At 35.6% G+C, this 23,345-nt stretch overlaps 1 protein-coding gene across 2 annotated transcripts in view; it reads right to left on the reverse strand.

Annotated features, from left to right (window-relative positions):
* Positions 1–23,345, reverse strand: part of SLC12A2 (solute carrier family 12 member 2) — a 102,494-nt gene that overhangs the window by 6,575 nt on the left and 72,574 nt on the right. The window contains exons 16-24 of one of the 2 annotated variants that reach the window (XM_045794808.2): positions 22,961–23,072; positions 21,237–21,377; positions 14,593–14,699; positions 11,176–11,255; positions 8,363–8,488; positions 5,432–5,479; positions 3,874–3,996; positions 2,289–2,400; positions 185–271 (exon numbers count right to left, since the gene is read on the reverse strand). In XM_045794808.2, coding sequence (XP_045650764.1) covers positions 185–271; positions 2,289–2,400; positions 3,874–3,996; positions 5,432–5,479; positions 8,363–8,488; positions 11,176–11,255; positions 14,593–14,699; positions 21,237–21,377; positions 22,961–23,072 — 936 coding nt within the window. The remainder of the gene's footprint in view (positions 1–184; positions 272–2,288; positions 2,401–3,873; positions 3,997–5,431; positions 5,480–8,362; positions 8,489–11,175; positions 11,256–14,592; positions 14,700–21,236; positions 21,378–22,960; positions 23,073–23,345) is intronic. The other variant, XM_087862333.1, reaches the window with a different exon arrangement.

Consider the following 23,345-nt stretch of genomic DNA (forward strand, 5'->3'; position numbering starts at 1 on the left):
GATCTGCTTCAGGCATGCCAACCGTCAGTGTCAGATTAGAAAGCGCTGACTTCACATCTAACTAACAGCAGGCAAAACCCCAGGTAATTAGTTGAAGCTGAATGATCTGTTACCGGAATATCTGAGTAGGCCACCCATAAAAGAATCAAGACATTTGCACAGAGTAATTGATCCAACAACTTACTTTTCTTTCTTTGGTTTAGTATTAATATCTCCTAAGACCATGATATCAGAGAAGTCTATCCGGAACTTGCTAAGCAAAGTAGCCATCCTAAAACAAAAATGAATAGCATTGAGATACACGAAAGCTGTACGCAAGTATTTTTATTCTATTTAGGGCTGAATCACTATATCTGAAAAAGCATGATTTATAGGAAAACTGTATCAGGTGCTAAACAGAGTCCATCTGACTTAATTCACATTGTATGTTCACCTAAGTAGACATCTAAATTCCCTGAGTAGAGTCTCCTGTTACATTCTTTTACTTTCTCTGAATCTCATCTTAGTATCCAATAAAGAACGGGTACAGCAAGACATTAATAATGAAATCTGAATGGCAACTAGTTTTTAAATTTAATTTTTTTCACGGGGAGTGAAACAGACCTCCAGTTACAGAACGAACAAGCCGCAAGGATGAAAGGTACAGCACGGGGAACAGTGAGTGGTATTTCCTAGCGCTGCCTGGTGACAGATGGCAGCGGCCACTGTGGAGAGCACAGCATGACACACGGACATACTGAATCACCCTGCTGTGCTGCAGCTAATGTAACCCTGTGTGTCAGCTCTACCTCAGTAAAGACTTTTTTAGACAAAATTATATTGGCAAGTATATGGATTTCAGCAAAAACTAGTAAACACTTGTAAGCTTAATTATTTTTGGATTATTCTTCCATCCATGAAGAATGCATATCTCAAGGTCTAAATAGGACTTTTTGGGGCCAAACTAAGGCTATAACTGATGGCAAATGAAGTTCACAGAATTTTGAGGTGGGGAGACTGGGACAGACATGAAAAAGGGGCTCCAATAAGCCTCTGAGTTTTCAATAAAGAAATATGTTTTTGGAGGCAGAGATGGCAGTGAAGCCTTGGAGGCAAAAATAGAAAGTGGAAACATACATACAGGAAAAGCAGTTAGCAAAACAGGATTCTATCTTCAATAAAATGAGTTTTCTAAATTAAGATATTAGAAAACAGACTGGCTACAGGTTTAACTTTTAAATTATTTCTACTATTTCTTGCATACTTCACTGTTTGAGATAACACTTCGCTGAATTCCAGTATAAATCTACTACGTGTGTAGTAGATATTTGTGTTAGGGCCCACAAACCTCAAATCAAAGATACGAAAATCAATATAAAATAAGCCCCAGAACGCAATGAGTGGTACCAAGTATGTTGTTATTCAGGAAGGTAGGGTAATAACCGATGGGGAGACATGGGTAAAAAAAAAAAAAAAAAGAGGAAAGGTATTATGAAGAAAGTGATAGCAATGCAGGACGTGAAAGGATGGAGCATTTCCACAGAGAAGAGCTATTTCTAGTAGAGATGAGGAAAGAGTAGGAAGGAATACGAGTCTGAAATTGCGTGTTTAGGGCAGGTGCAGAACTGTAAAATGAAGTCTAAGGCAGAGTTGGGGGAACAGGACAGACCTCCGATGGTATGTAACAGAGAGGAAACTGGAAGTATTTTGGGCAGAGGAATCATATGATCAGAGCTCTGGTTTCCAAATGTGAGCTCAGGAGCAGTGTGTACAATATATGCTGAAAAGGGCAAAGACAAGACACGGGGTACTTAGCGAGGCTCTGGAACCAGAACTAGAATGGGGACAGCACAGGGGAAATCAGTGGGTGACAATGGCATTCTGCGTTTCTGTTGTCTGCAAGTCTACAAAATGTATCTCACATGTGAATATGTAATTTGGGGGCACATCCCTGATTTTGATTTAAAAAGGTGCTTAACAGTCTAATGCTCCAAGTTTTTAGTACTTTCTAAAATGTCAACATAGGAAAAAACAATAGCACTAAGTACCTACAACTTCAACAGGAAGACTAAATTAAAGAGAATGTGGTCTATTACTACACACACACACACACACACACACACAAAGAGAGAGAATGTGGTTTTATTCGTTTAGCTAGAATTTTTAACTTCGGTATAGAACAGGGCAACATGACTGACATTTTCTGGATTGTCTCTGTTTTATCCTATCAAATAAATACTGTAATGTATTGCAATAATGAAATATATACTGGAATAAGATAAATGCTCTTCAATTTAAGTTAGACTTACGCTCTCCGGTCATGGTCTATTCGATTTATTTTCCCACCAATGAATACTCTGATCTTACAGTCTTTCCACTTTTTCTTGGTAGTCAGAAGATAAGGTATCAATAAAGTCAAACCTGAATCACAAAAAAATAAAAAATCATTTACTATATGTTAATTTCTCAATTAAGAACTTTTAAGTCAATTTAATCTCTAAAAACACGTTTACTACAACTCAGCATTAAACACAATTTTTCTTTCCGTCCTTTCTTAAAAATTCGGTCAAAAAGCCATGAGGTAGGCCTGAACAAAGAGGAAAGCCCAATGGAGTCAGGCCCATGTGAGGAAGGCAGTGAGATGGGGAGAGTGGCCTGGCAGTCAGAAGATCAGTCACATACAGAAGGAATAAGGAAATGAGAGAATTCACTGAACCTAATGGAAGCCAGGTTTCTCTCTGAAATGAGAAATACAACAAGGGAGAAGCTAGACTGAAGCCTGCAGTGTTGAACTGGAATTGGTTTTCAATCTATACCTACATATACAAACATATACATGTGTGTTTCTGAGACCCGTCCACTGAGAGGGCCTGGGGGAGTAGGGACACCCTAGTAGCCACAAGCGTATTTAATGCCATGATCATTGTTCCTAAATATTTTTCTCCACTAAAAGCAATCTGGGCTCCTTGGGCAGATGGTGATTCAATGGCTGGTGTAGGCCAAGTACAAAAGTGAGCCTAGAACATCTCATTATTTCAGAAAATAAAAAACAACGGGGAAATCACAAGCAGACATACAAGTTAGTCTCCAGAGGATCTTGCTAGCCAAATACGGGAACAATGTGAACATCAAAACAAATCATGAGAATGACAAATCATCTACTGAATACAATGGGAATCGATGAATCCGCAAGGACAGAAATAAGGAGAAGGCTCTTCCTTCCTTACAATAAAATGTCAACTAATAAATGAGGAAGAATTAACAGGATTGGAAAATCATCATTTGACAACCACAAACACACCACACCAACAATAGCAAGAGGCAAAACCATCAACGGAGGCTACAGATGGTGGGTGGTAAAAGTTGCAGTAATAATGGCCTATTTACATAACCCCAAAGTACCTTCCCATCCCCTAATACGGGTAACTACACAAAGGGAAACAGTCACTTCTCATTCTCAAGATCTAGTGAAAACCAGCTTACTGAGTGGTCAAAGTGAACTTCACCAATGATGAGGCAAATCAACATCATGAGCCCCCTGACGAAATACAGACAGAAGAGCAAGGCATCACTGCTGTGAGATTTCTTCCAAAATGATGTAACTTCAACCAATTATGATGAAAGAGCAAATGGTACTTCAAATCTAGTGACATTCTAAAAATGGTCAGTAATATTAAAAAAAATGTTAAGGTCATGAGCTCAAGGAAGAACTGGTCAACTTCCAAAGTGAAGGACACTGAAGAGATAACAATTAAGCCTGACGCCTGATTCTGAAATCAATCCTGTTGCTTTGGGGAATGTTGTCTGTGACTGAAACATACACGCCATTTCTCAATACCATTCCCACAACTTCAGTTTATGTAAAATTGCTAAAAAGCATATTAACAACCTTACCTCCATCATCAAAAAGCCACCAGACGTCAATAGTGTTCTTCCCTTGTTTTTTCTGAAACTGTGTACTAGCTTCAAGAAGCTTTTGGTCAGCCACATTTAAGGGCACAGCAGGGCCTTTGGATTCTAAAGGATTAAACAGAAAAATAAGATGTAAGGGAGATAAATATTAAGCCCCTTTTGCTGAATTCCTATAGTTTCCTAACTTTTGTATATTTAAATATTTATAATGCAGATAATTGTATATGGAGTCCATCACAAGCTTTCAGTTGTTTAAAATTTAAATGTACTTTTTGAAAAATGGTTATGGATAAATATATCTTTACAAGAGCTAAACTCATCCAAAGTATCTTGTCTAATTTCTAACATTTTGAAGCATTGTGAAAGAAAGAGAATCATAAATACCAATCAAGAATATTGTAACTGACTGCTAGATTTTAATTTTTGAGAAGCCATTTTAGGCTAATTGGACAAATTAATTTTATGCCTATTCTGTGAACATATTTCTTTTGTAATGTGGTTCCTCAATAATATAAAGATCAAAAAAATTTCTTACACATAATGTTGTTATAAATAATATAAAAGACAGAAGGAAGTGGAAGACAAATGAATACAATCTAATGATTATCACAGTGAAACCTCCAAGTATAAAGAAGGACACCCTCATCTTGACCTAACTTGTCCCCTCGGTATGTGATGCCCAAAGAAAAGAGCCATGTAACGACACATCTTTCTTTGAAGCAGAGAAAGATGGTGGGAACTCCTTGGAAGGGCACCGTCTGCTGCAGGTCTCAAGAATAAAACACCAAGGGAGTTCCCATTTATAGTCCCAGGAATTACAAAATTAAAAAAAAATCAGCACTGACTCTATGAGCAAGCAAATGACCATTATGAGACTCCTACACTAAATTTTTAATAGCAGGAATCCAAGGAGGAGACCCGATCACTTCTGCAGGATGTGTCATTCACTTCTCATGCTGCCATGATGCACGCAAACATGACGAATGATTTTGCATGATGACATAATATGGCTGCCAAACCACACTGCTCCGTAACTCTCACCTCTATCTCCTTCTCATAAAAGTCATGCACGGGGACATGACTGTGTATCTCCCAAACGCAGCAGGGCTGTGAGAAATATTGTAATTTTTGAAATGAAAAATATATTAGTATCAAAATTAAGGGCTTGGCTGGGTACAACTGATGGTAAAGAATGCAAGTGACACCGGCAAAGAGACCCATTTCAGTGTCTCTGCTTATCATCTGAACCATGCAGTTTAAAATAAAAAAACTAATATTGACAATCAGGGTTTGAGTATTTCAGAAATGCTAAGATGATTTAAAATAATTTTTCTTTCATGTAATACCTTTCCCTGGGATGATTTAACTTTTTTAAGTGAACTAAAGATTATTTTTTTCTAATCTGCATTCAATAAATAACTGTAACATCACCTCGCCATGGAAATAAAAACTCAGGTAAAAAAATAAAATAGCAGAGTTGGAGTTAAAGAGTTAACAGTATGAAAAAGGGGATTAAAATAAAATGATGAAAAATGCCTGCCTTTTTTCAACAGTGGTTGAGTTGGAGTCTTGCCATCCTCTTCCTCATCTAGATTATGTTTAAAAAACACAAAATATAAGTTAATTGCCTTTATATTAATAAAATAATGAAAATGTAAATAGAGCACATTTATAAACAAAGCACAGTATGAAGAGACAGGCTGTGAAAAATAATCAAGACTGAAGATAGGTATTGTCTACACTGAATGTTGAGGATTTTTAAAAGCAAACATATCTTTAGACCCCCTCCAAGAGGGCCACTGATTAACACTCACCCCTAAAGTTTATTCCTGTAAAACTGATAAAAACTTCCACAGGATTTTTAAACTTTAAAATTTTCATACTTGAAATCGGTTGAAAAGATTCAGAACTATGGCTTATAGAATAGAAATATGACATTAAAAAAGGACATTGCAGATAATATCTATATTTTAATCACTGCCACTGCATCACTGTGCAAATGACTGAAAAGTGATTTTAGAAACATATAATGGATATTTGGTATTTGTAAAAGTTAATCACTTGAAATAATAAGGAATTTGATCAGAGACAGTCTTTTGGTTTATATAAAATACCAGGTTATACAGGTCTACAAATATATATATATATACATAAAATATAAGCATATATATGTTTATGCATATACATATATATGCACGCAAGTACTGGCTCATCTATATTTCAATATCTGTAAGTATTTTCTTGAGTTAACGGTTTTCCTAATCTCCCTAGTTTTTTTCTTCATATAAGCTTCCTTTCGTTGTCTGAGGCATAGAGAACTCCCGACTTGGACAGAAAGGAGTTCACTGCTCTTGAGTCAGTGGCTCCCAGGATTCCAGTATTATTACCTTTAATTCTTTTCCTGGCTGTGTGAGCTTGAACTAGTTAACTCCTCACCTTCCTTGTTAGTAAGAAGGGTGAAGGATATCTACCTCTTCAGATCATTATGCTGCAAGCATGAAAGCACTCATCTCAGTGCCTAGCACAAAGTAAGCATTCGAAGGGCACTCTTTTTGTCCCCTTGCCTTCTGTGTGCCCCAATAACCAAGACAGACATGCCAAACATCTAGTATTATGTAATAATTACACAAGAATGATTGTCTGAAGACTTCAAATAGTATATGTAATACATGTAATATATATATATTATATATATATAATATATATTATAATTATGTAATAATTACATAAGAATGCTTGAAGTCTGAAGACTTCAAATTATATAAACTTTTCTACAGTTTCTAGGCTAATTTTTAAAATAACTGGCTAGAGAGAAAAACACAAACTAAAATAAATACTATTTTTGAACACTAATTTCTTATGCCTACGATGGAACAAAAACATTTCAATGATTACATCTGATTTTATAGGATTAAATATTTTTGTTCTTATAAAGTAGGTATTTGATACTATCTGTCTTTGATGATAATAAAAATATATGGGCACACTGTGTATTCATTTCAAAGAGCTCAAAAAAATGTCAAGGAAATCCTGACACTTAAAAATGACTTACACTAAGGTGTTTAAAGATATTAAAGGTATTTATATTTTTATAATAAAAAGGCAAGAAGATTCCCACTCTGTACAATAATGACTTCACAAGACTGTGACATGCAGTCATGAGCTAACGTACGGGTACCACCCACTGCAATGTGGGAGGCACAGAGTAGATGCTTGATGTACTAACTACTTCTTCCTTTCCCATAATAGTTTTACCTATCAATTCCTAACAGATTCTGTAAAGAAAGGAACTGTTCTAGGAAAAAGAAAATGGTGGTAAAAATAAAAAGTAGGAGAAAATGAAAGCATGTATACCATAAAATAAAAATAAATGCAGGAACATAACAGTTATCAAATCTTTATTATAGAGTTTTGAGATGAAAGAGGAAAAAATTATAATCGAGACAGCAAAGAACTTAAAGGGAAAATGGGTGTCAACTAAAGCCTCAACTACCACTACTCTAAGCATACAAGGTAAGAAAGCAGAGAAATAAAAAGCAACAGCAATGTTTCTGCATAATCTGGAAAAGATCAATTTCAAAGAGACAGGATTTGTCCAAGGTAATCGATTTCAGAAAAAGAATGTAATTGTTTGATAGGAATCAAAAACGTATGATATGGTTTGATGATTTACAGTGCAGTTTTTTCTTGTTGCGTGCCAGCTGGGGCTAAGACAGATGGAGATACTGGACTGATCAGAGGTAGGAGAGTGAGGGTGGGAGAGTAAGATTTGGAAGTCATCCCTCTTTCCATAAACGTGACATAGATATATGGATGAAATTATCTGAAAGCCTCATGAGATTCAGAAACCTGTGTGTGGCTTAATGACATGAGCCACCACGGGTAACATGGTCTGCAAGTACGGCCTAACGGTTCAGTAACCAAATACCAACAGCTCGTTCCTTCAAAGAGACTAAATGTGGAATAAAATTGCATTTCATTTTTTATTACATGGTTTTACCTCAACAACTCCAGGTGCAGTAGATGTAAAAAATACTCGGAATTTCTCAGCAAATAAATAAAATCCCTGGTATTTAAATATCTTGAATTATGGAAAAATTAGGTAGATTATTTTTATCAATTTCATTCCTTTCAGGGTTATCTTATGCTCTATTGCATTACTCTCAAATTACCACATTTCTTTCCAAGTTCAAATTTAACCTATGCTTCAAGCTAAGTTGTTCAAAGTATAAATAAAAACATACAAGAACAAATGAGTGTAATTAACTGGCATGTTTTCTGTTGTACAATCTACTTTAATACTTGAAAAATAACTAGTCATTTTGTAGCCATCCATTTTACCTTATCAACTAGAAATGAGCAGTACAAATTAGAGAAGGGCTTACTTAGTAAGACACGTTACATAATAAAACCCATTTCTCCCAAAATTAAACATTACCATGAATATATCTCTCGTCTGAATAAAAATTACCTTTGTGTGTAACAGCTTTCTCATCAGATGGTTTTGAAGTATCTAAATCCGATTTTTTACCATATTCCATACTTAGTACCACATCCTTGACACCAGGAGATTTTTCTTGTGATGACAATAATTCTTCTATGGACATGAAAGTAATCAAAATGTTATCTAAATCTTGTTTTAACCATTAACGAAAGCAACATGGTATAATATTAATTAAATGACAATTCACAGCAAAGTTTATTATGAAATAGTAAGTTTACAAAAAATGATTTCTTATGTGAACATATGTGATCATCTGTTCTGGAAGGACTACTCACTCAAATTTATCTTGAGCCATGGCTAAGCATCAGACATTTGAATCAGGTGCTGGGGAATTCGTAATGAGTGAGATTCAAGGAACTTAAGAATGTGTTAGACAAAAGAATGATGTATAAAATGTGAATGAATTCTACTCTCAAAGTCATTTACACATGTAAAAACTGTATAATGTGACAAGTGTTCACATACTTGTAAGGTGACAGACGACACTGAAAAGTAATACTCCGGACTAGAGAGCCGAAGCCAGAGGATAAGCTCATGGTAAAAGTACCATTTCTTCATTTTTATTTTTCCTTTTTGAAAAGATTTTATTTCTTTGGGAGAGAAAATGAGAGAGCACACAAGTAGGGGGAGTTGCAGAGGGAGGAGAAGCAGGCTCCCCACTGAGCAGGGAGCCCAATGCAGGGCTAGATCCCAGGACCCTGTGGTCAACCCTACACGAAGGCAGATGCTCCACCGACTGCACCCAGGAGCCCCCATTTCTTCATTTTTAAAGCACTTTTCCCATTTTCTATCTTTTGGGAAGGAGTTAGTCAACAGTTAACTTCCACCATGAAAACATGCATCACAAAGACAAACACCTATGACAATGGACCATCCACACGTAATCCTCGGGATGGATTAGCGTGTCTCATGAGAGAAAGTAAGAGAAACGACATTACCAGACGTACCAACACTATGCTAACAACTTCACAAGCTGTGTCTTTACTGCGACCCATATGAAGTAAGTACAATTTGGGGTTTTTTTTTTTAAGTTTTATTTAAGTAGTCTCTACAGCCAACGTGGGGCTCAAACTCATGACCACAAGATCAAGAGTTGCACCCTCTTCTGACTAAGCCAGCCAGGTGCCCCAGCGATCATGTCTGAAGAGATGAGGAAACAGAGGCTTGGAAGGTGACAGACATGCCCAGGCTACACGACTATTGTACTAAGAGAAAAAGGTGGGATTTTCAAAGGAGCTCTGACCCCACAGCCTCTGCTCTTACTCCTGTGCTGAACCAAATTCCCGTCTCCAAATCCTGATGATGAGTAACAAGAACTTCAAAACAATTTTCATAATGATTATAAGCACACGAAAATATTTTCTTAAAGTTCCAGTCACATTGAAATCTCAGTAAATGACAGAACCATACATATAATTTATTAGTCAAACTGTGATACTGCTGAGCGTGAAAGGGAACACTACAAATTATGTGGTGCTAACGGGTACCCTAAACCTCCATCACTGGTAGTGCAAGAGAGAATGGAAACAGTGTTTTGCAAGGCCTACTCCCGAGGAAGAAAATGCATTTTCAGCAAGCCATACTTTTGTGTTACATGGATAAAGACTTCAAAGCGTTCCTTTCAAAACGGCACAATACCCTTGAAATGGTGGGAGGCGGGGGAGGATTACAACCGCTTAAATACATAAACAAATGACAAAAGTTCATGATGTGCCGCTCAGCTATTCAGGCTTAGCTATTTTGGATGATTGAGTTAATTAACTGATAAGGGTAAAATATTAGGTATGCGGTTTTCTTCAGCTTATAATACTTCTACTAGAAATATTTTCTACTAGAAAATCATTAGAGGCTATGGAATTTTCCAAAGTTTTTATTAAGGTGGGCAAAAGTAACCAGTACACCTTAATTAGATTTTAAGCTTCATCTAAAAACATTTTTTTAAAATGCTTTAAAAATTACATAGTTAGAGAAGAGATTAGTGTCAGGGATTAATGATGGGGGAAAGACAGAGAGTCTTTGGGGGTTTAAAGGGGTAGCACAAGGGAGATCTTTGTGGTGATGGAACAGTTCTGCAATTGAATGTGGTGGTTATATGAATCAACCACATGTGTTACATGGCAGAGAATTACACACATGTTCATGCACACACGCATACACAAGTGTAAGTAAAACTGATGAAATCTGAATAAGGTAAGTAAACTGTCCCAATGTCAATTTCCTGGTTATGACATATTAACGATGATATGCAAGATGTTACCATTGAGAGAAATAGATGAAGGGTACACAGGACCTGTCTACTATTTCTTTTTTAACTTCTGATGAATCTATAATTATTTCAAAATGAAAAAGTTGAAAAAATGATTCATAATTCATAGGGTCTTATCTTTAGACAGAGTAAATGATATCACCAAGTTTAGATTTTCATTATAACTCTATAAAAAAGCATGACCTTCGTGAACATGAAAATGATGATTTAGCAGTCCTTAACATTTTATCCTCTATTTTATTTATCACGTGCTTTTAAAATTTGGCCAATCTAAAACCATAACTAATGCTTGTTTCTCTTCAGCTTATGATTTAGATTGAATTTTATTCTCTCCATTAACAATCACCACCCATCATCCAGGTTGGTACAAACTGGTGGAGCCAAACAGATCCGATCTTCACATGCCATACAGTAAGTACATGACAGACCTGACGGGTATGTGAGAATGACACATACTTTGCTAACAAAGTCACTTCTATTTTTAAAGTAAAAAACTGATTCAAGCAAGATTTACCTTGTCCTTGAAGATGAGATATATCCAGACCCTCTTTTAGGCGGATAACCACTACTCCATATTGTATGTCAAAGGCGTCACTATAAGAGGGGGAAAAAAAATCAAAATCACAAAAATTTTTGTGTCCTCCTCTATAAAATGAAGGCAATAAGAGATGATTTCTCCTTCAGCTTAAAATGTGCTTTTAAAAATACAGTGAGGCCCATATGATGTTGGTTTCAAATCCTATACCAGTCCCTCTCCTTTTTTCTGTACTACTCTTAAAAACCTCCTAAGTGTAGATCTTTACAGCACTGATACTCTACCTACACCAGCCATTTAAAAGCAGTGCCTGTACTAATATCATATCGTATCAGAAACAAACTAAAATTATAGAAAAATAATGTTAGTATTCCCACCATACTTTATTTAGGCTTATACCCTTAAAGTCAAGATAAATACATGAAGACAAAAGAGATTCTACTGAGAATGGGAACAGGTTGGAGAGTCCAAAGGGATCACTTCTGAAAGGAGTCGGTGTATTTTTTTTTTTTTAATTTTTGAGCCAGTGTATTTTAAAGCAATTCTTACATTTTTACAAAAACAGTTTAGTAAGTAGTCCAAAGATTTTATATGCAATTGCAGGCATGTATTCATATGTCCTTTTAAGTTTTTTAAACACAAATGGGAGCATCCTATAACACACACAAAGTACATTAAAACCTCAAAGCAACTCTAAAACCACACTTCAATGCTGGAAACTTTGTTGAGACCATGAATCATGTAGATGCAAGTTCTTCTCAAATCTACTGCAAGAATCACAAATTCCTAAACTTCAGATTGTTCCCCAGAGTGTAACAGGCTTAACTTTTATCTTTCATTATTATTTTTAATTGTGTAAGCAACGAACATTCATTATATACAAAAAAGTGATACATAATCTATAGTTATATATAGCAAAAAGAAAAGGTTAAAAGCTAAAAAAAAATCAAATTTTGGTTCCTACTGACGCACAGAAAAACATGTTTTATTGTAACAGGTCTTTTATTGGTGTTTTGTTTTTTTTAAATCATGGGGAGACAATGTTGGCCTCATTCCCATAATGAATTAACTAAGGTCTGAAGAGATTCATTGGAAAAAGAAATTAGTGGACATATTAACCTACCTCAGCTGTATTATCGAAAGACCTAACACTAGAGAAGAGTAATTATAAGTATTTAAAAAATAGTTACTAAATCACAAGTGAATTAAAATCGATTTGATTAAAGAAAAGCCAGGAAATACAGATTCCTGAGTTTCCTTTGGATTAAAATAGCTAAATGTTTTTACTATCAACTATAGGGATTTCTATAAGCTATATAATTTCTCTAAGCTATAAAAACTGATTTGGAGTTTCAGACCCTCCATTGCTGTCACTAGGCACAGTAAATACCGTAAACCTCAATTGCTCCAAGTATTTATAATCACAACCAAAACTGAAGTGTCACAAGATAAAAGGATAAGCAATATCATTGCTTTAAAACTGCCATCAGTCTCCATGGCCCTGGAAACCAGAGAGCATTCTTTTACCTATCTTTTAATTGCATCTCACTAGTCTTTCATCTTGAGAAAGGAAAAGCACAGCCCATGGAGGACAGCCCACATGACTTAATCTTTCTTTTGCACTCTCCTTCCTTTCCGAATCCCCATATATACAAAAATACACAGGACAGAGTTAGAAAGCTGGATGAAATCATGCTTCCAAACAGTAATAACCCCAAAGCTAAACAGTAGTTGCAGCACCTGAAGATCCAACAGAGCTTTAATTTTACTAAAACCATTTACAAATTACTTGGGAAAACTTACTCATTGTATACTTTACTAATCAATACAAAGAGATGTTTTAAAAAGTAAAGTACGACATCTGGTTACTCCTTCAAAGTTATTTCAAGGTAGCTATGAAAACAAAACTATCCTATGTGGTACAGGTAAGTAATTACGGTTCCAACAGGAGTTCCAGTAAGGGAAGTAACTCGAGTGAGTTAAGGGTAATCAGATCAAACTTCAGAGAAATAAGATTTGAATCTGGTCGTAAGAGCTCCTTTGCCAAATATAATTTTTTTTTTAAAAAAAGGACAATTGTTTGTACATAAGGGAATACTTTATAAGGACGAATGAACAGTTCTATTTTACCAGCAGCTGTAGTAAGAAAAATTATTCTTCAATCAAGGATGGTGGTGTGGGGCACCTGGCTGGCTCAGTGCGGAGAGCATGTGACTCCTGACTTCAGGGTTGTGAGTTTGAGCCCCACATTGGGTGGAGAGAGAACTTAAAAAAAAAAAGAATAGTGGTATGATGGACTCTTAACTATTGAGAATAGAGGGTTGCCAGAGGGGAGTTGCTAGGGGGATGGGAGCAAGAGGTGATGGGGATTAAGGAGTACACTTATCATGATGAGCACCGAGCGATGTAGAGAATTGTTGGATTACTATATGCTATACCTGAAACTAATGTAACACTGTATGTTAACTATATCGGAATTAAAATAAAAACTTAAAAAAACAACGGTGGTGTGAAAGGGCATCTTTATTCTTTAAAAAGCTGTATGAAAGAGATAAAGAGACCTGTTAAGCAAATCCCAGAATATTAGGAAAAGTACTTCAAAATTAAGAAGAAAATCTAGCAAAAATAAAAAGAAGTTTTATTCTTTTTATTAAATAACTCAGTTCCAAAAAACATTTGTGGTGGATAAAACAGATACATTCATAAAAAATCAACTGTAACAAACAGACTAAAATCAGAAAGAGAAAAAAAAAAGACAAAGTAACAAAAAAATAAAAAGAATGCACTAGACAATCCATACAAAGGCAGCTGAAGTCATGTAGACCAAAACTACGCTCGCTGATAAATAGCATTCATTTGAAATACCACTATGAAGTGAATAGCACTCAGAATTTACACTCAAGAGGGTAGAAAAGCAAAGCATATAAGTACGCTAAAAAAAGAAATGTAAATGAGCTAATGCACAAATCAAACAATTAACTGCAAAGTCAGTTTCCGAGGAGAGCAAACTGAAACCTTGAGGGTGATATCAGTGATGATACGCCTTTCTCAGCTCCAGATATTATAATGATTTAACAGAAGGTGACAGGTCTGACAACACTGAGGAAATCCGCTCTACAATAGCTACAAGGATACAAGAAAGCCTCCTACCTTAAATGGGAAGCCAGCGTGTGCACATGTGTGTGAATGTCTGAATGTATGAAGAGACATAGAAAGATCAATCAAAAAATTTTAATAGCTCATCAGTCGAAAACCAGATAACCCCATCTGTTCATTCTTATGCTTCTATTAGAAGAGACTATATGAGAAACAGCCTTTACAAACAAGTGAAGGCTTCAAAAACCAGTTCAAGTTTTCATTTTCTGAGCCAAGTTACTGAGTTAAAAGGATACTTACTGAAATATGTTTATGTACATATCCACATCCCTCATATCTGCTTGCAGCCAATCTTTCTTAAATCCAAGGACGAGCGTGTTTGGCTTCATACGCCCAAGACCAGCAGCCTAAAATACAGGAAAAATACAACTTTAAAGATAAACTATTCAGCAAACCATTTTTTAAAGAATCAAATCCTTCAAATGGACAGGCTATAAACATTTTTAAACTATGCACCCCTATCAGCAAAAATTCTTGAGCATCCAATACATGCAGGTTTAATAAACTATATATATTAATCACCTATTGCTTATGATTAAACATATACAAAAATGGAAGATAAATGCTTTAAAAATTCTAAATGGACACTTTCATACTCACATGATTTGCCAAAATTTCTATTTTTTTAATAAGAAAAAGATAATAGGATATATCTAATCTTTCATATAAATCATAATGAGAGTGGTATTCTTAGGTATCTATTTTGATATCCATTAACACCCAGAAGCAAAAGTCCAAATGGAAGACAAGCATTATTGGTTGCAGTTCTGAATCACATCAACACTAAATTTTGACTTCTTTCTACCAATCATGCACAAGTTTCTCCTGAGAAGTGGCTAAATTCTTCTTTTCTATCAAATTATTTTTTGTGCAACTCCATCTAGAGTTGCAATCCAATATGCTTAACATATCCCCAAATTCCACGAATTTCTTCTTTTGTAAGATAGTAAAACACACTGATTTTCGAACCCCATTATCTATTTGCAAACCCTCTCTGAGCCCCAAACAAAAATTCTCTAACCACAAAAGAGGTAATTACCCATCTCTTGCCTCCCTCCAGGTCCTGGTAACAGCTAATATACTTCTGTCACTTGAATTTGCTTATCCTCGATGTTTCAGTAAGTGTGATCATACAGTGTTTGTCCCTGGTGACTGGTCTATTTTATTTAGCATCATGTCTCCCAGGTTCATCTGCGTTACAGCATCTATCAGAACTACATTCTTTTCTGTGGCTGAATGATATTCCACTGTTTGTGAATAGCGCATTTTGTTTATCCATTCATCTGTTGACAGATGCTCACATTGTTTCCACCTTTTGGCTAGTAAGAAACGCTATCAACACTGGCATACAAAAATAACAATCTCTTTGAACCCAGCTCCAATTTCTTTGCCTGTATGTCAAGGAGAATTGCTGGTCATATGCGGACCCCACGCTGTGCTGAGGGACCACTGAACCGTTTCACACAGCAGCTACAGCATGCAACAAGCCCACCAGCAATGCCCATACTTCAATTTCTCCACATCCTCAGCAACACTAGTGATTTCTTGGTTGGGGGGGGGGGGGCAAGAAGGGGTTGTTTTAAATTATAGATATCCTTGGAGTGTAATGTTCTCTCATTGTGATTTTGATATGCATTTCCCTAATGACTAACGATAGTGAGCATCTTTTCATGAGCTTATTAACTACCTTTAGATCTTCCTTGGAGAAACATTTACTCAAACCCTTTGCCCATTTTCACTGGGTTGTCAGTCTTTTTCTTCCTGTTTTAGAAGTTCATATACCCTGGATATTAAACTTCATCACATGTATGATTTACAAGTATTTTCTTCCCTTCTGTAGGTTGTCTTTCACTTTCTTGATAATGTCCTTTGAGATGCACGGAAGTTTTTAATTTTGATGATGTCCAATTTATTTACTTTTTTCTTTTGTTGTTCATGCTTCTGGTGTTGCATCTAAGAATACACTGCCAAATCCAAGGTCATGAAATTTTACCTCTGTATTTTCTTCTAAGAGTTTTATGGTTTTAGCTCCTATATCGCTGATCTATTTTGAGTCAATTTCTGTGCATGATGTGAGGTCACATTTCTGTTTTTTTTTTATTTTTTAAGGAAATTCTACTTCCAATGCTGGGCTCAAACTCATGACCCAGAGATCAAGGGCCACACGTTCTACTGGCTGAGTCAGCCAGGCACCCCACACTCAAGTTTTTAAACATGACATATTGTAAATCATGTTGTGCAAAGATTAGTTTAATTCAAGTATATATTAAGTGCTGACCATTGGCCAGACACTGTCCTAAGGACTTGGTATAATTAGAAATATTCTTAACCATATAAAGATTAAATCCATCCTCAAAAAATTTCTCTCCATGTACAAGTTTCTTTCAAAAAATAAGATTTTTTTTCTCCACTCAATATTAAAAACCACCCTTTGCCTTTAAAGGACAGATAAAAAATAATCATTTTTTTTTACAATTATCTGTTAGGTACCAAGACAGCCACTAAGCACACAGTTTTGAGTTTGTTTGTCTGGTAAAAGAAAAGCAAGAAACATCTTTAAGTTTTAGAGCTTTTTAAAGAACTAAGCCACAAAATAACCAGTAACTTCTTGATGGCACAAAATGATATCATTATTATTCTCTTTTTATTTTCTTTTTCATCACAAACGTTTGCCACAATCTTATTATAATTAAAATGTTTTATTTATAAAATTAACAATAACATCCTGCGGCCCTCAGGCTCTTGTTTCAACTTCATTACTTCAATAACTTTCCCTTGAATGACTGAGTAAAGAAATTTCAAATGTATCACTCATCCCTAAATCCTTTGTAAATTCTAATCAAAGTAGCTATTCAGTCAGAAGTAATGTTTTCAGTTTCCATAAAACATCCTGTGTTTTAAAGAATAATTTATCCCTGAAAATATGTCTTCTCTGGAACAGATTCCTTTAATAGTTCATAAAAAATCAGGTTTTTTATGGAATTCCATAATTGAAACCAATTAGGCAGAATGCAATCCTTTGAAGCTCATCTCCAGTTTCAAACATTACTGTTATTTGTTTCTTTGACTCTTTAGCAATGTTTTCTGTGCATCTTCCACCAGAATTTGCTGATGAGAAATGTGTTTAGTTTGTTATCATATTTTTCTGGACATTATCATAACTGTTCCTACGGCAGCAGAAAGAACCACTCACGTCCACAGTGGTACATGGCTTTTATTTTTGCATTTCACTATTAAGTAAAAACATTTCCAAACATTATGGTTATCTATTTAAATGTAGTTAAATGTACTATTGTGAGATTTGTATTACTTTAAAAATCAGTGCGAAAGAAAACTTGTAGAGTTTTGGTTCCATGTCCTGGATGGTTAAAATGTTCACCTAATAGGCTTTAAATTGTCATCAGTTATTATCTCATGGCTCAATATATATTTAGGATGTGGCTATAGGATCTGGACATAATTTATATTTCAAATAGTCTTATTGGCAATGGGAAATTATTTTGGTCTATTTGTTTTAGAGTAATTTAGAAGAAATTACTGTTTACCTCAAAATATAGCTGATGAAGGGGAAAGGTGCCAGAAACACTCAGTACATATTACAGAGTATACCTCTAGGCTATTTTTGTCCCGGAAAAAGGTGGAGTTATGTCTATAATGAGACTCTGAATGATATCCACTTGATTTAAATGGCCATCATAATCTGTGATCTGAATTTTCAATAAGAACAATGAATTTTTGCTCTTTGGAATGAAGGTTTAAAATTGGATTGACAGTTTAGTGGCTCCTGCCATTAAAAAAAAGAAAAGAAATGAAAAACCCAAATACACAAACGAGTCAGCAGTGCTAATGTGTCACTGCCAAAGGGCTTCTTAAGCAAGCTATTGGTAGAGTGCCTCTTTTTAAAAAAGTGAATCTCAAGTTTTATTGTGGAAGTTGGATCGTAAATGCTAATTTAAAGATAAATAAATGCTTATCATTAGTAACTAGTAACTAGATAACTAGAGAGACAGAGAAATGAAAAGTTAGAGAGGAAGGTATAGTAAAGCCTAAGAAAACCATCTAAAAACAGCATCTCCAGGACTATAACATAAGTCACTGAACAAATCAACATACAAAAAACTATTTTGACAAAGATTATAAACCTCTAACAGACATACAGACATTTGCCATTTGATGTAACAGGTTTCCAGAAGGTACAAAGGAGGATTAATACTGCCAGTGACAATTTACACTATGATGTCAGTGATTCTCTTATTTGTAAATTTATTTTACACAGACAGCTATGCCACTAGAATAAAGTCAACCTCTTGGGCATCTTCATCAAGTGCTTGTATATGCCGGGTCTATAGGGCAGTTTCAGAATACCACTGTTCTATACATTCCACCTTTGCCCCACACTGCTGGAATGGTCAAGACCCCCTGAGGTGAGCATGTTAGATGGAGGAAAGTGATGGGGATAATGGACCCTAACTCTCATCAACAGTGTCATTTTTATTACAGAAACCCTCCAAGGCGGAGGTCCTCGAAATGGAGGACCCAGACCACAGCAGGAGCAGCAGCAGCAGCACCTGACAAGTTACAGAACGGCAAACTCTCCGACTCGCTGCAGACCTACTAACTCATTCCAAAGGTGGGGCCCAGTGTTCTGTCCTCCACGTCCACCAGGTGACTCTGATGCATGCTCAAGTTCAGGAACCACTGCTCTAAGGAAGTATTTTCCTTCACTTTCTACACATTTATTAAACACACGATAAAGAAATGTTATAGAAATGTGCCTATAAATTGTACAAAAGCAAGTAAGATTTACCCACTAGAAACAACCTTATGACCAGAGGTAGGATTTTACTTGAAATAATAAAAATTTTGCATAGAAAAGTGAATAATCATATACCCACTACCTAACGAAAATAAACATGACAAACACACTTCAAACACCCTATGTTTCCTTCTCATGCCCTCTTTGTATTTTTACTATGTATTCTATTATTTAGGCATACTTATGTATTTTTCAATTTATATATAATTTAAAATTTCATAGCATCTCCACATTGCTATCTTTCAGCTTGCTATTCTCCTTAACACTTTTTGTTTTTGAGGTTTATCCCTGTTGCTATGTAGAATTCCACCGCATGATTATACCATGATCTTTACACCTGTGATTGATGGTTGTTGAAGTTACTTCCAGGTCTTTGTCACTACTACAAATAATGCTACTCCGTAGTTTCATAGAACCTTCTTTACGCATGTAGAAGTTTCTCTAAGGTACACATATAAGAATGGGACGTCCTGGGATGCCCACAGGTTCAAATCTGCAGGACAATGCCAGGTTGCTGACCAAAATGGTTGTCCCATCTTTGTTATTACAGCAGTGCAAAGACTGCCAAGTGCTCTCACTGCTCCTAAGACTTGGAAGTAAAAGAACAAACTCTGGTCAGTCTAACGAGTATGGAATAAATGTGTATTGTGGTGTTGATTTTTTACTTTTACCATTTATGTCTCCTCTTCTTTTCCTCTATTTTTGCTCCTTTTTTCCCGTCTTACTGATTTACACTATTTCTTTATATATACTTTTGGGCCATATTCTTTTGCTAGTAACATGTTGTCTCTCTGGTCTGTGACTTCCTTTTTCATTTTCATGTTTTGGGCCATATTATTTTGCTAGTAACATGTTATCTCTCTGGTCTGTGACTTCCTTTTTCATTTTCATGGTTTTTGTTTTTTGGTTTTTTTAAAAGCACAAAGTTCTAAATTTTAACCAAAGAATAACTTATCTCTTCTTCATAGTTCAATTTGCTCTGTCTCATTTTAAAAAATCCTTCCCTAGTCCAAGTCATGAAAGTATTCTGTATTTTGAGTCTTTAATCCATCTGGAAATAGTTTTTGTGTAGTCCTTGTAAGGATCTGTTACATTATTTTTTTCCATGGATAATTAATTGTCCCAGACCATCCTGGATTTAGTGCTACCTCTGTCATGTATTAAATTTCCTCTATGAGTGGCTCTATTTCTCCTGCCTTATTCCATTAATCTAATTATCACTACTTCAGTACCACTATGTCTTAATTACTGTAGTTTATGATAAGGGTATCTGCCACAGAAAGCCCACTTCCACCCCGTATTATTCTTGGGGCTCACCTAAGATAGTCTTACCCTCATGCTTGTCAAGTGTGAGAAACGTGAAACCTTCAAACAGAAGGGGCACAGGTGATAGCACTCTGAGCCTCCCACCTCTGCTTTAACAAAGCAGCTCCACAATTAGCAAGGTGAATGGGCTTCCAGTTAAGCTTTCCTTTGAAGAAAGGGTTTCTTATGAAAATAGGATGGCAAACACTATCTCAACCCACTTATTTGTTCCCACAACCTTTAGGGCTGATTGAGGAAATGAAGTTTCAGAGAAGCTGAGTAACTTGCTCAGCAAAAATTCATACTAAGGAAGTGGCGATGCTAGCATTTAAATCCAGGACTAATTCCAAACTCCATGTAACCACTGTGTCATATACAAAACTGAACGTGAAGTCTAAGTTTAGTAAATAAATAGTGAGAAATACAGTAAGGAACTAGAATTTTTAAAATATTACACAAGGACTGCCATTACTTAACACTTAAAAAAAACAAAACCCAGTGAAGTATAGCAGAAAATGAGGGGGGAATATCTTAGGGAAATAGGCTAAGATAATTTCCATACAGGTTTTCCCCCTGTCAGCTAACAGCGCATTATCTCTGTAGTTCCTTAAGCGCTCAGATTACACAAATCTTAGTAGTAATAAAGATATTTTAAAAGATATACCATTTTTATTAATATGAAGAATGACACCTAGAATGCAAAAGGTTTTAAAAGGTCACACAAAACTCGAATTTTGTTATTTGAAAGGCGTAATGTATTTACCTGCATCAAGTACTGTGCACCCTCTCTCAAATCATCTGCATGTACTGGGGCATAAAAAGCCTTCATCTTGTTTTTGATAAGCCACCGCTGATATTTGGCTTGATCAACGGACATCTCTTTCATGGCTTGTCTTCGAGGGCCCTTTTGGATAAGAATATTAATTATGCCTTTAACTGAAAGATAATACAGTCCACATTTATAAAGACCACCCCGTTATACTAGCTTAAACAACCTGCCTAAACCTTGGGGATGGGAGAGAAGTATGGCAAAACATTTCATTTTCATGTCAATGAATTCTTTCCATAGCACTGAAGATGATGACAAGGCAGGGTTAATGGAAGAGTTAAAGCACAGGAGGCACCATGAAAAGGGAGAAGAGGAAGAAATACACACAGAAACATAAATAGGAAGTTTTTCAATATACTAAGTAAATGAGAGAAATTAGAAATTGTTGAAAATGGACAAGAGATCACATGGAGAAAAATAAGAGCCTTCTGTTTTTCTACCGGAAGTTTCCTAGCTTATTTTTAATTTGTCCCCAATGTCTGAGTTATTAATTCTCAGGAAGCTGAAAATATCACTGAAAATGCAAGTTTGCTGTAAAATATAAATGCATTTTTTTTCTTCATACTTCTGTTAAATGATGAAGAGAATTAAGGAAATGAGGTTTTTCAACTTCCAATTCTATTTTGATCCTTGCAAGCAACACATAAAATGTGCCATATGCAAATGTATATAAAGCAAAAATCTAAAAGCAGGTTTAAGAGAACGCCTTAATTGTTCATGAAAAAGTAAAGGAAAAATACAATTTGCTATTCCTGGGAGGTGCCTAATTTGTAATTTCTTGTGGTCAAAACCCCAACCTGAACTGATCAACTTGGAGACAAGCTGAAAAACTTCACAGGTCCTAATGGGGGACCTGGGGCCAGTGTCCCCATGTTCTCTGCCAGACACGGCTTTGACTTTGCGACTATACAAGCGTAAGAGCAACTCTAGCAGGAGCTGAGACATAGGTCATCCAATACACATTTCTAACGAGATGAACAGTTTGGGACAAAAGCTAATATGACAAATACTCCTATTTCTCATGCAGAACAGGCGACCCATCATCTAGCAATTCTTTTCAATAGCCAAGATGTCAAAAATAGAAAACCACTTTTGGGTGAAAAGTTTACCACTATTTTTAATAATGTTAGTACTCGTGGTTAAAACACAAATGAACAGGCAATTAACAGTGTTCGAACTTGGAAAGTCAGCATTCACTCTGCTCTTCTTACGTACTGGATGCTAGATATTTACCACAATTCATCTACCTCCTCGAACCTCTTTTTATTTCTGGTAGTAAATGTTCCCAGAGTTCTCAGAAAAGTATGAGAAATATTAGTAAGAAGATACACATGCTGTAATTCATTTAGACTCCTTAGTTATCAAGAAGCTACTTTTCTTAGCCAAACCATTCTATAAGAGAAATATAGTTTGGTAAAATCTCCTATTAAATAAGAAAAAAAATGAAGATTGAAAATTCTAAAATCTTTTCTAAAATGAGGTTTTGAGACAGTTTAGAGGCAATAATACTTTGAAGAAAATAACTTCAAAAAAGCCCCAAACAAACTCAACAGATTTATCTTGTCAAATCATTTCATACCCAGAAACCCCCCCAAATTACAAATCATATATAGAGAGCAAAAAACGTTTTAATATAAAAAAGCAATGCAAACACTTACCATATGTACATGACTACAGATCATCAAACCAACATTTTTTGTGAAATCATGAACAAGATGAAGCAAAGCTGGGCGTGAGTTTGGAGCACCTGTCATAACAAGACACTGTGGCCTAATTTAAGATTAAAAAATAAAACAAAATTAGAGAAGTTGAGATTTTTGATAACATGGACACGTTTCTAAGTTGCTTCTCTTAAGAATGTATTATTACACTAGAATCTCCTTCATGCAACTGCCCTCAGGACACACTATTCTCAAAAGAAGAGGACTTTTAACCAGGGTTTCTCAGCACAGGAGAAATGCAGAAACCAGATCATGCCAAATGTCCTTCTAAAATAACAGGTAATATTATACATCAAGATTCTGGTAGGTATTACAGGAAGAA

This window comes from Ursus americanus, chromosome 5 (assembly GCF_024610735.1).
Source record: "Ursus americanus isolate L20-20 chromosome 5, mUrsAme1.1.p, whole genome shotgun sequence".
NCBI classification, from domain to species: domain Eukaryota; kingdom Metazoa; phylum Chordata; class Mammalia; order Carnivora; family Ursidae; genus Ursus; species Ursus americanus.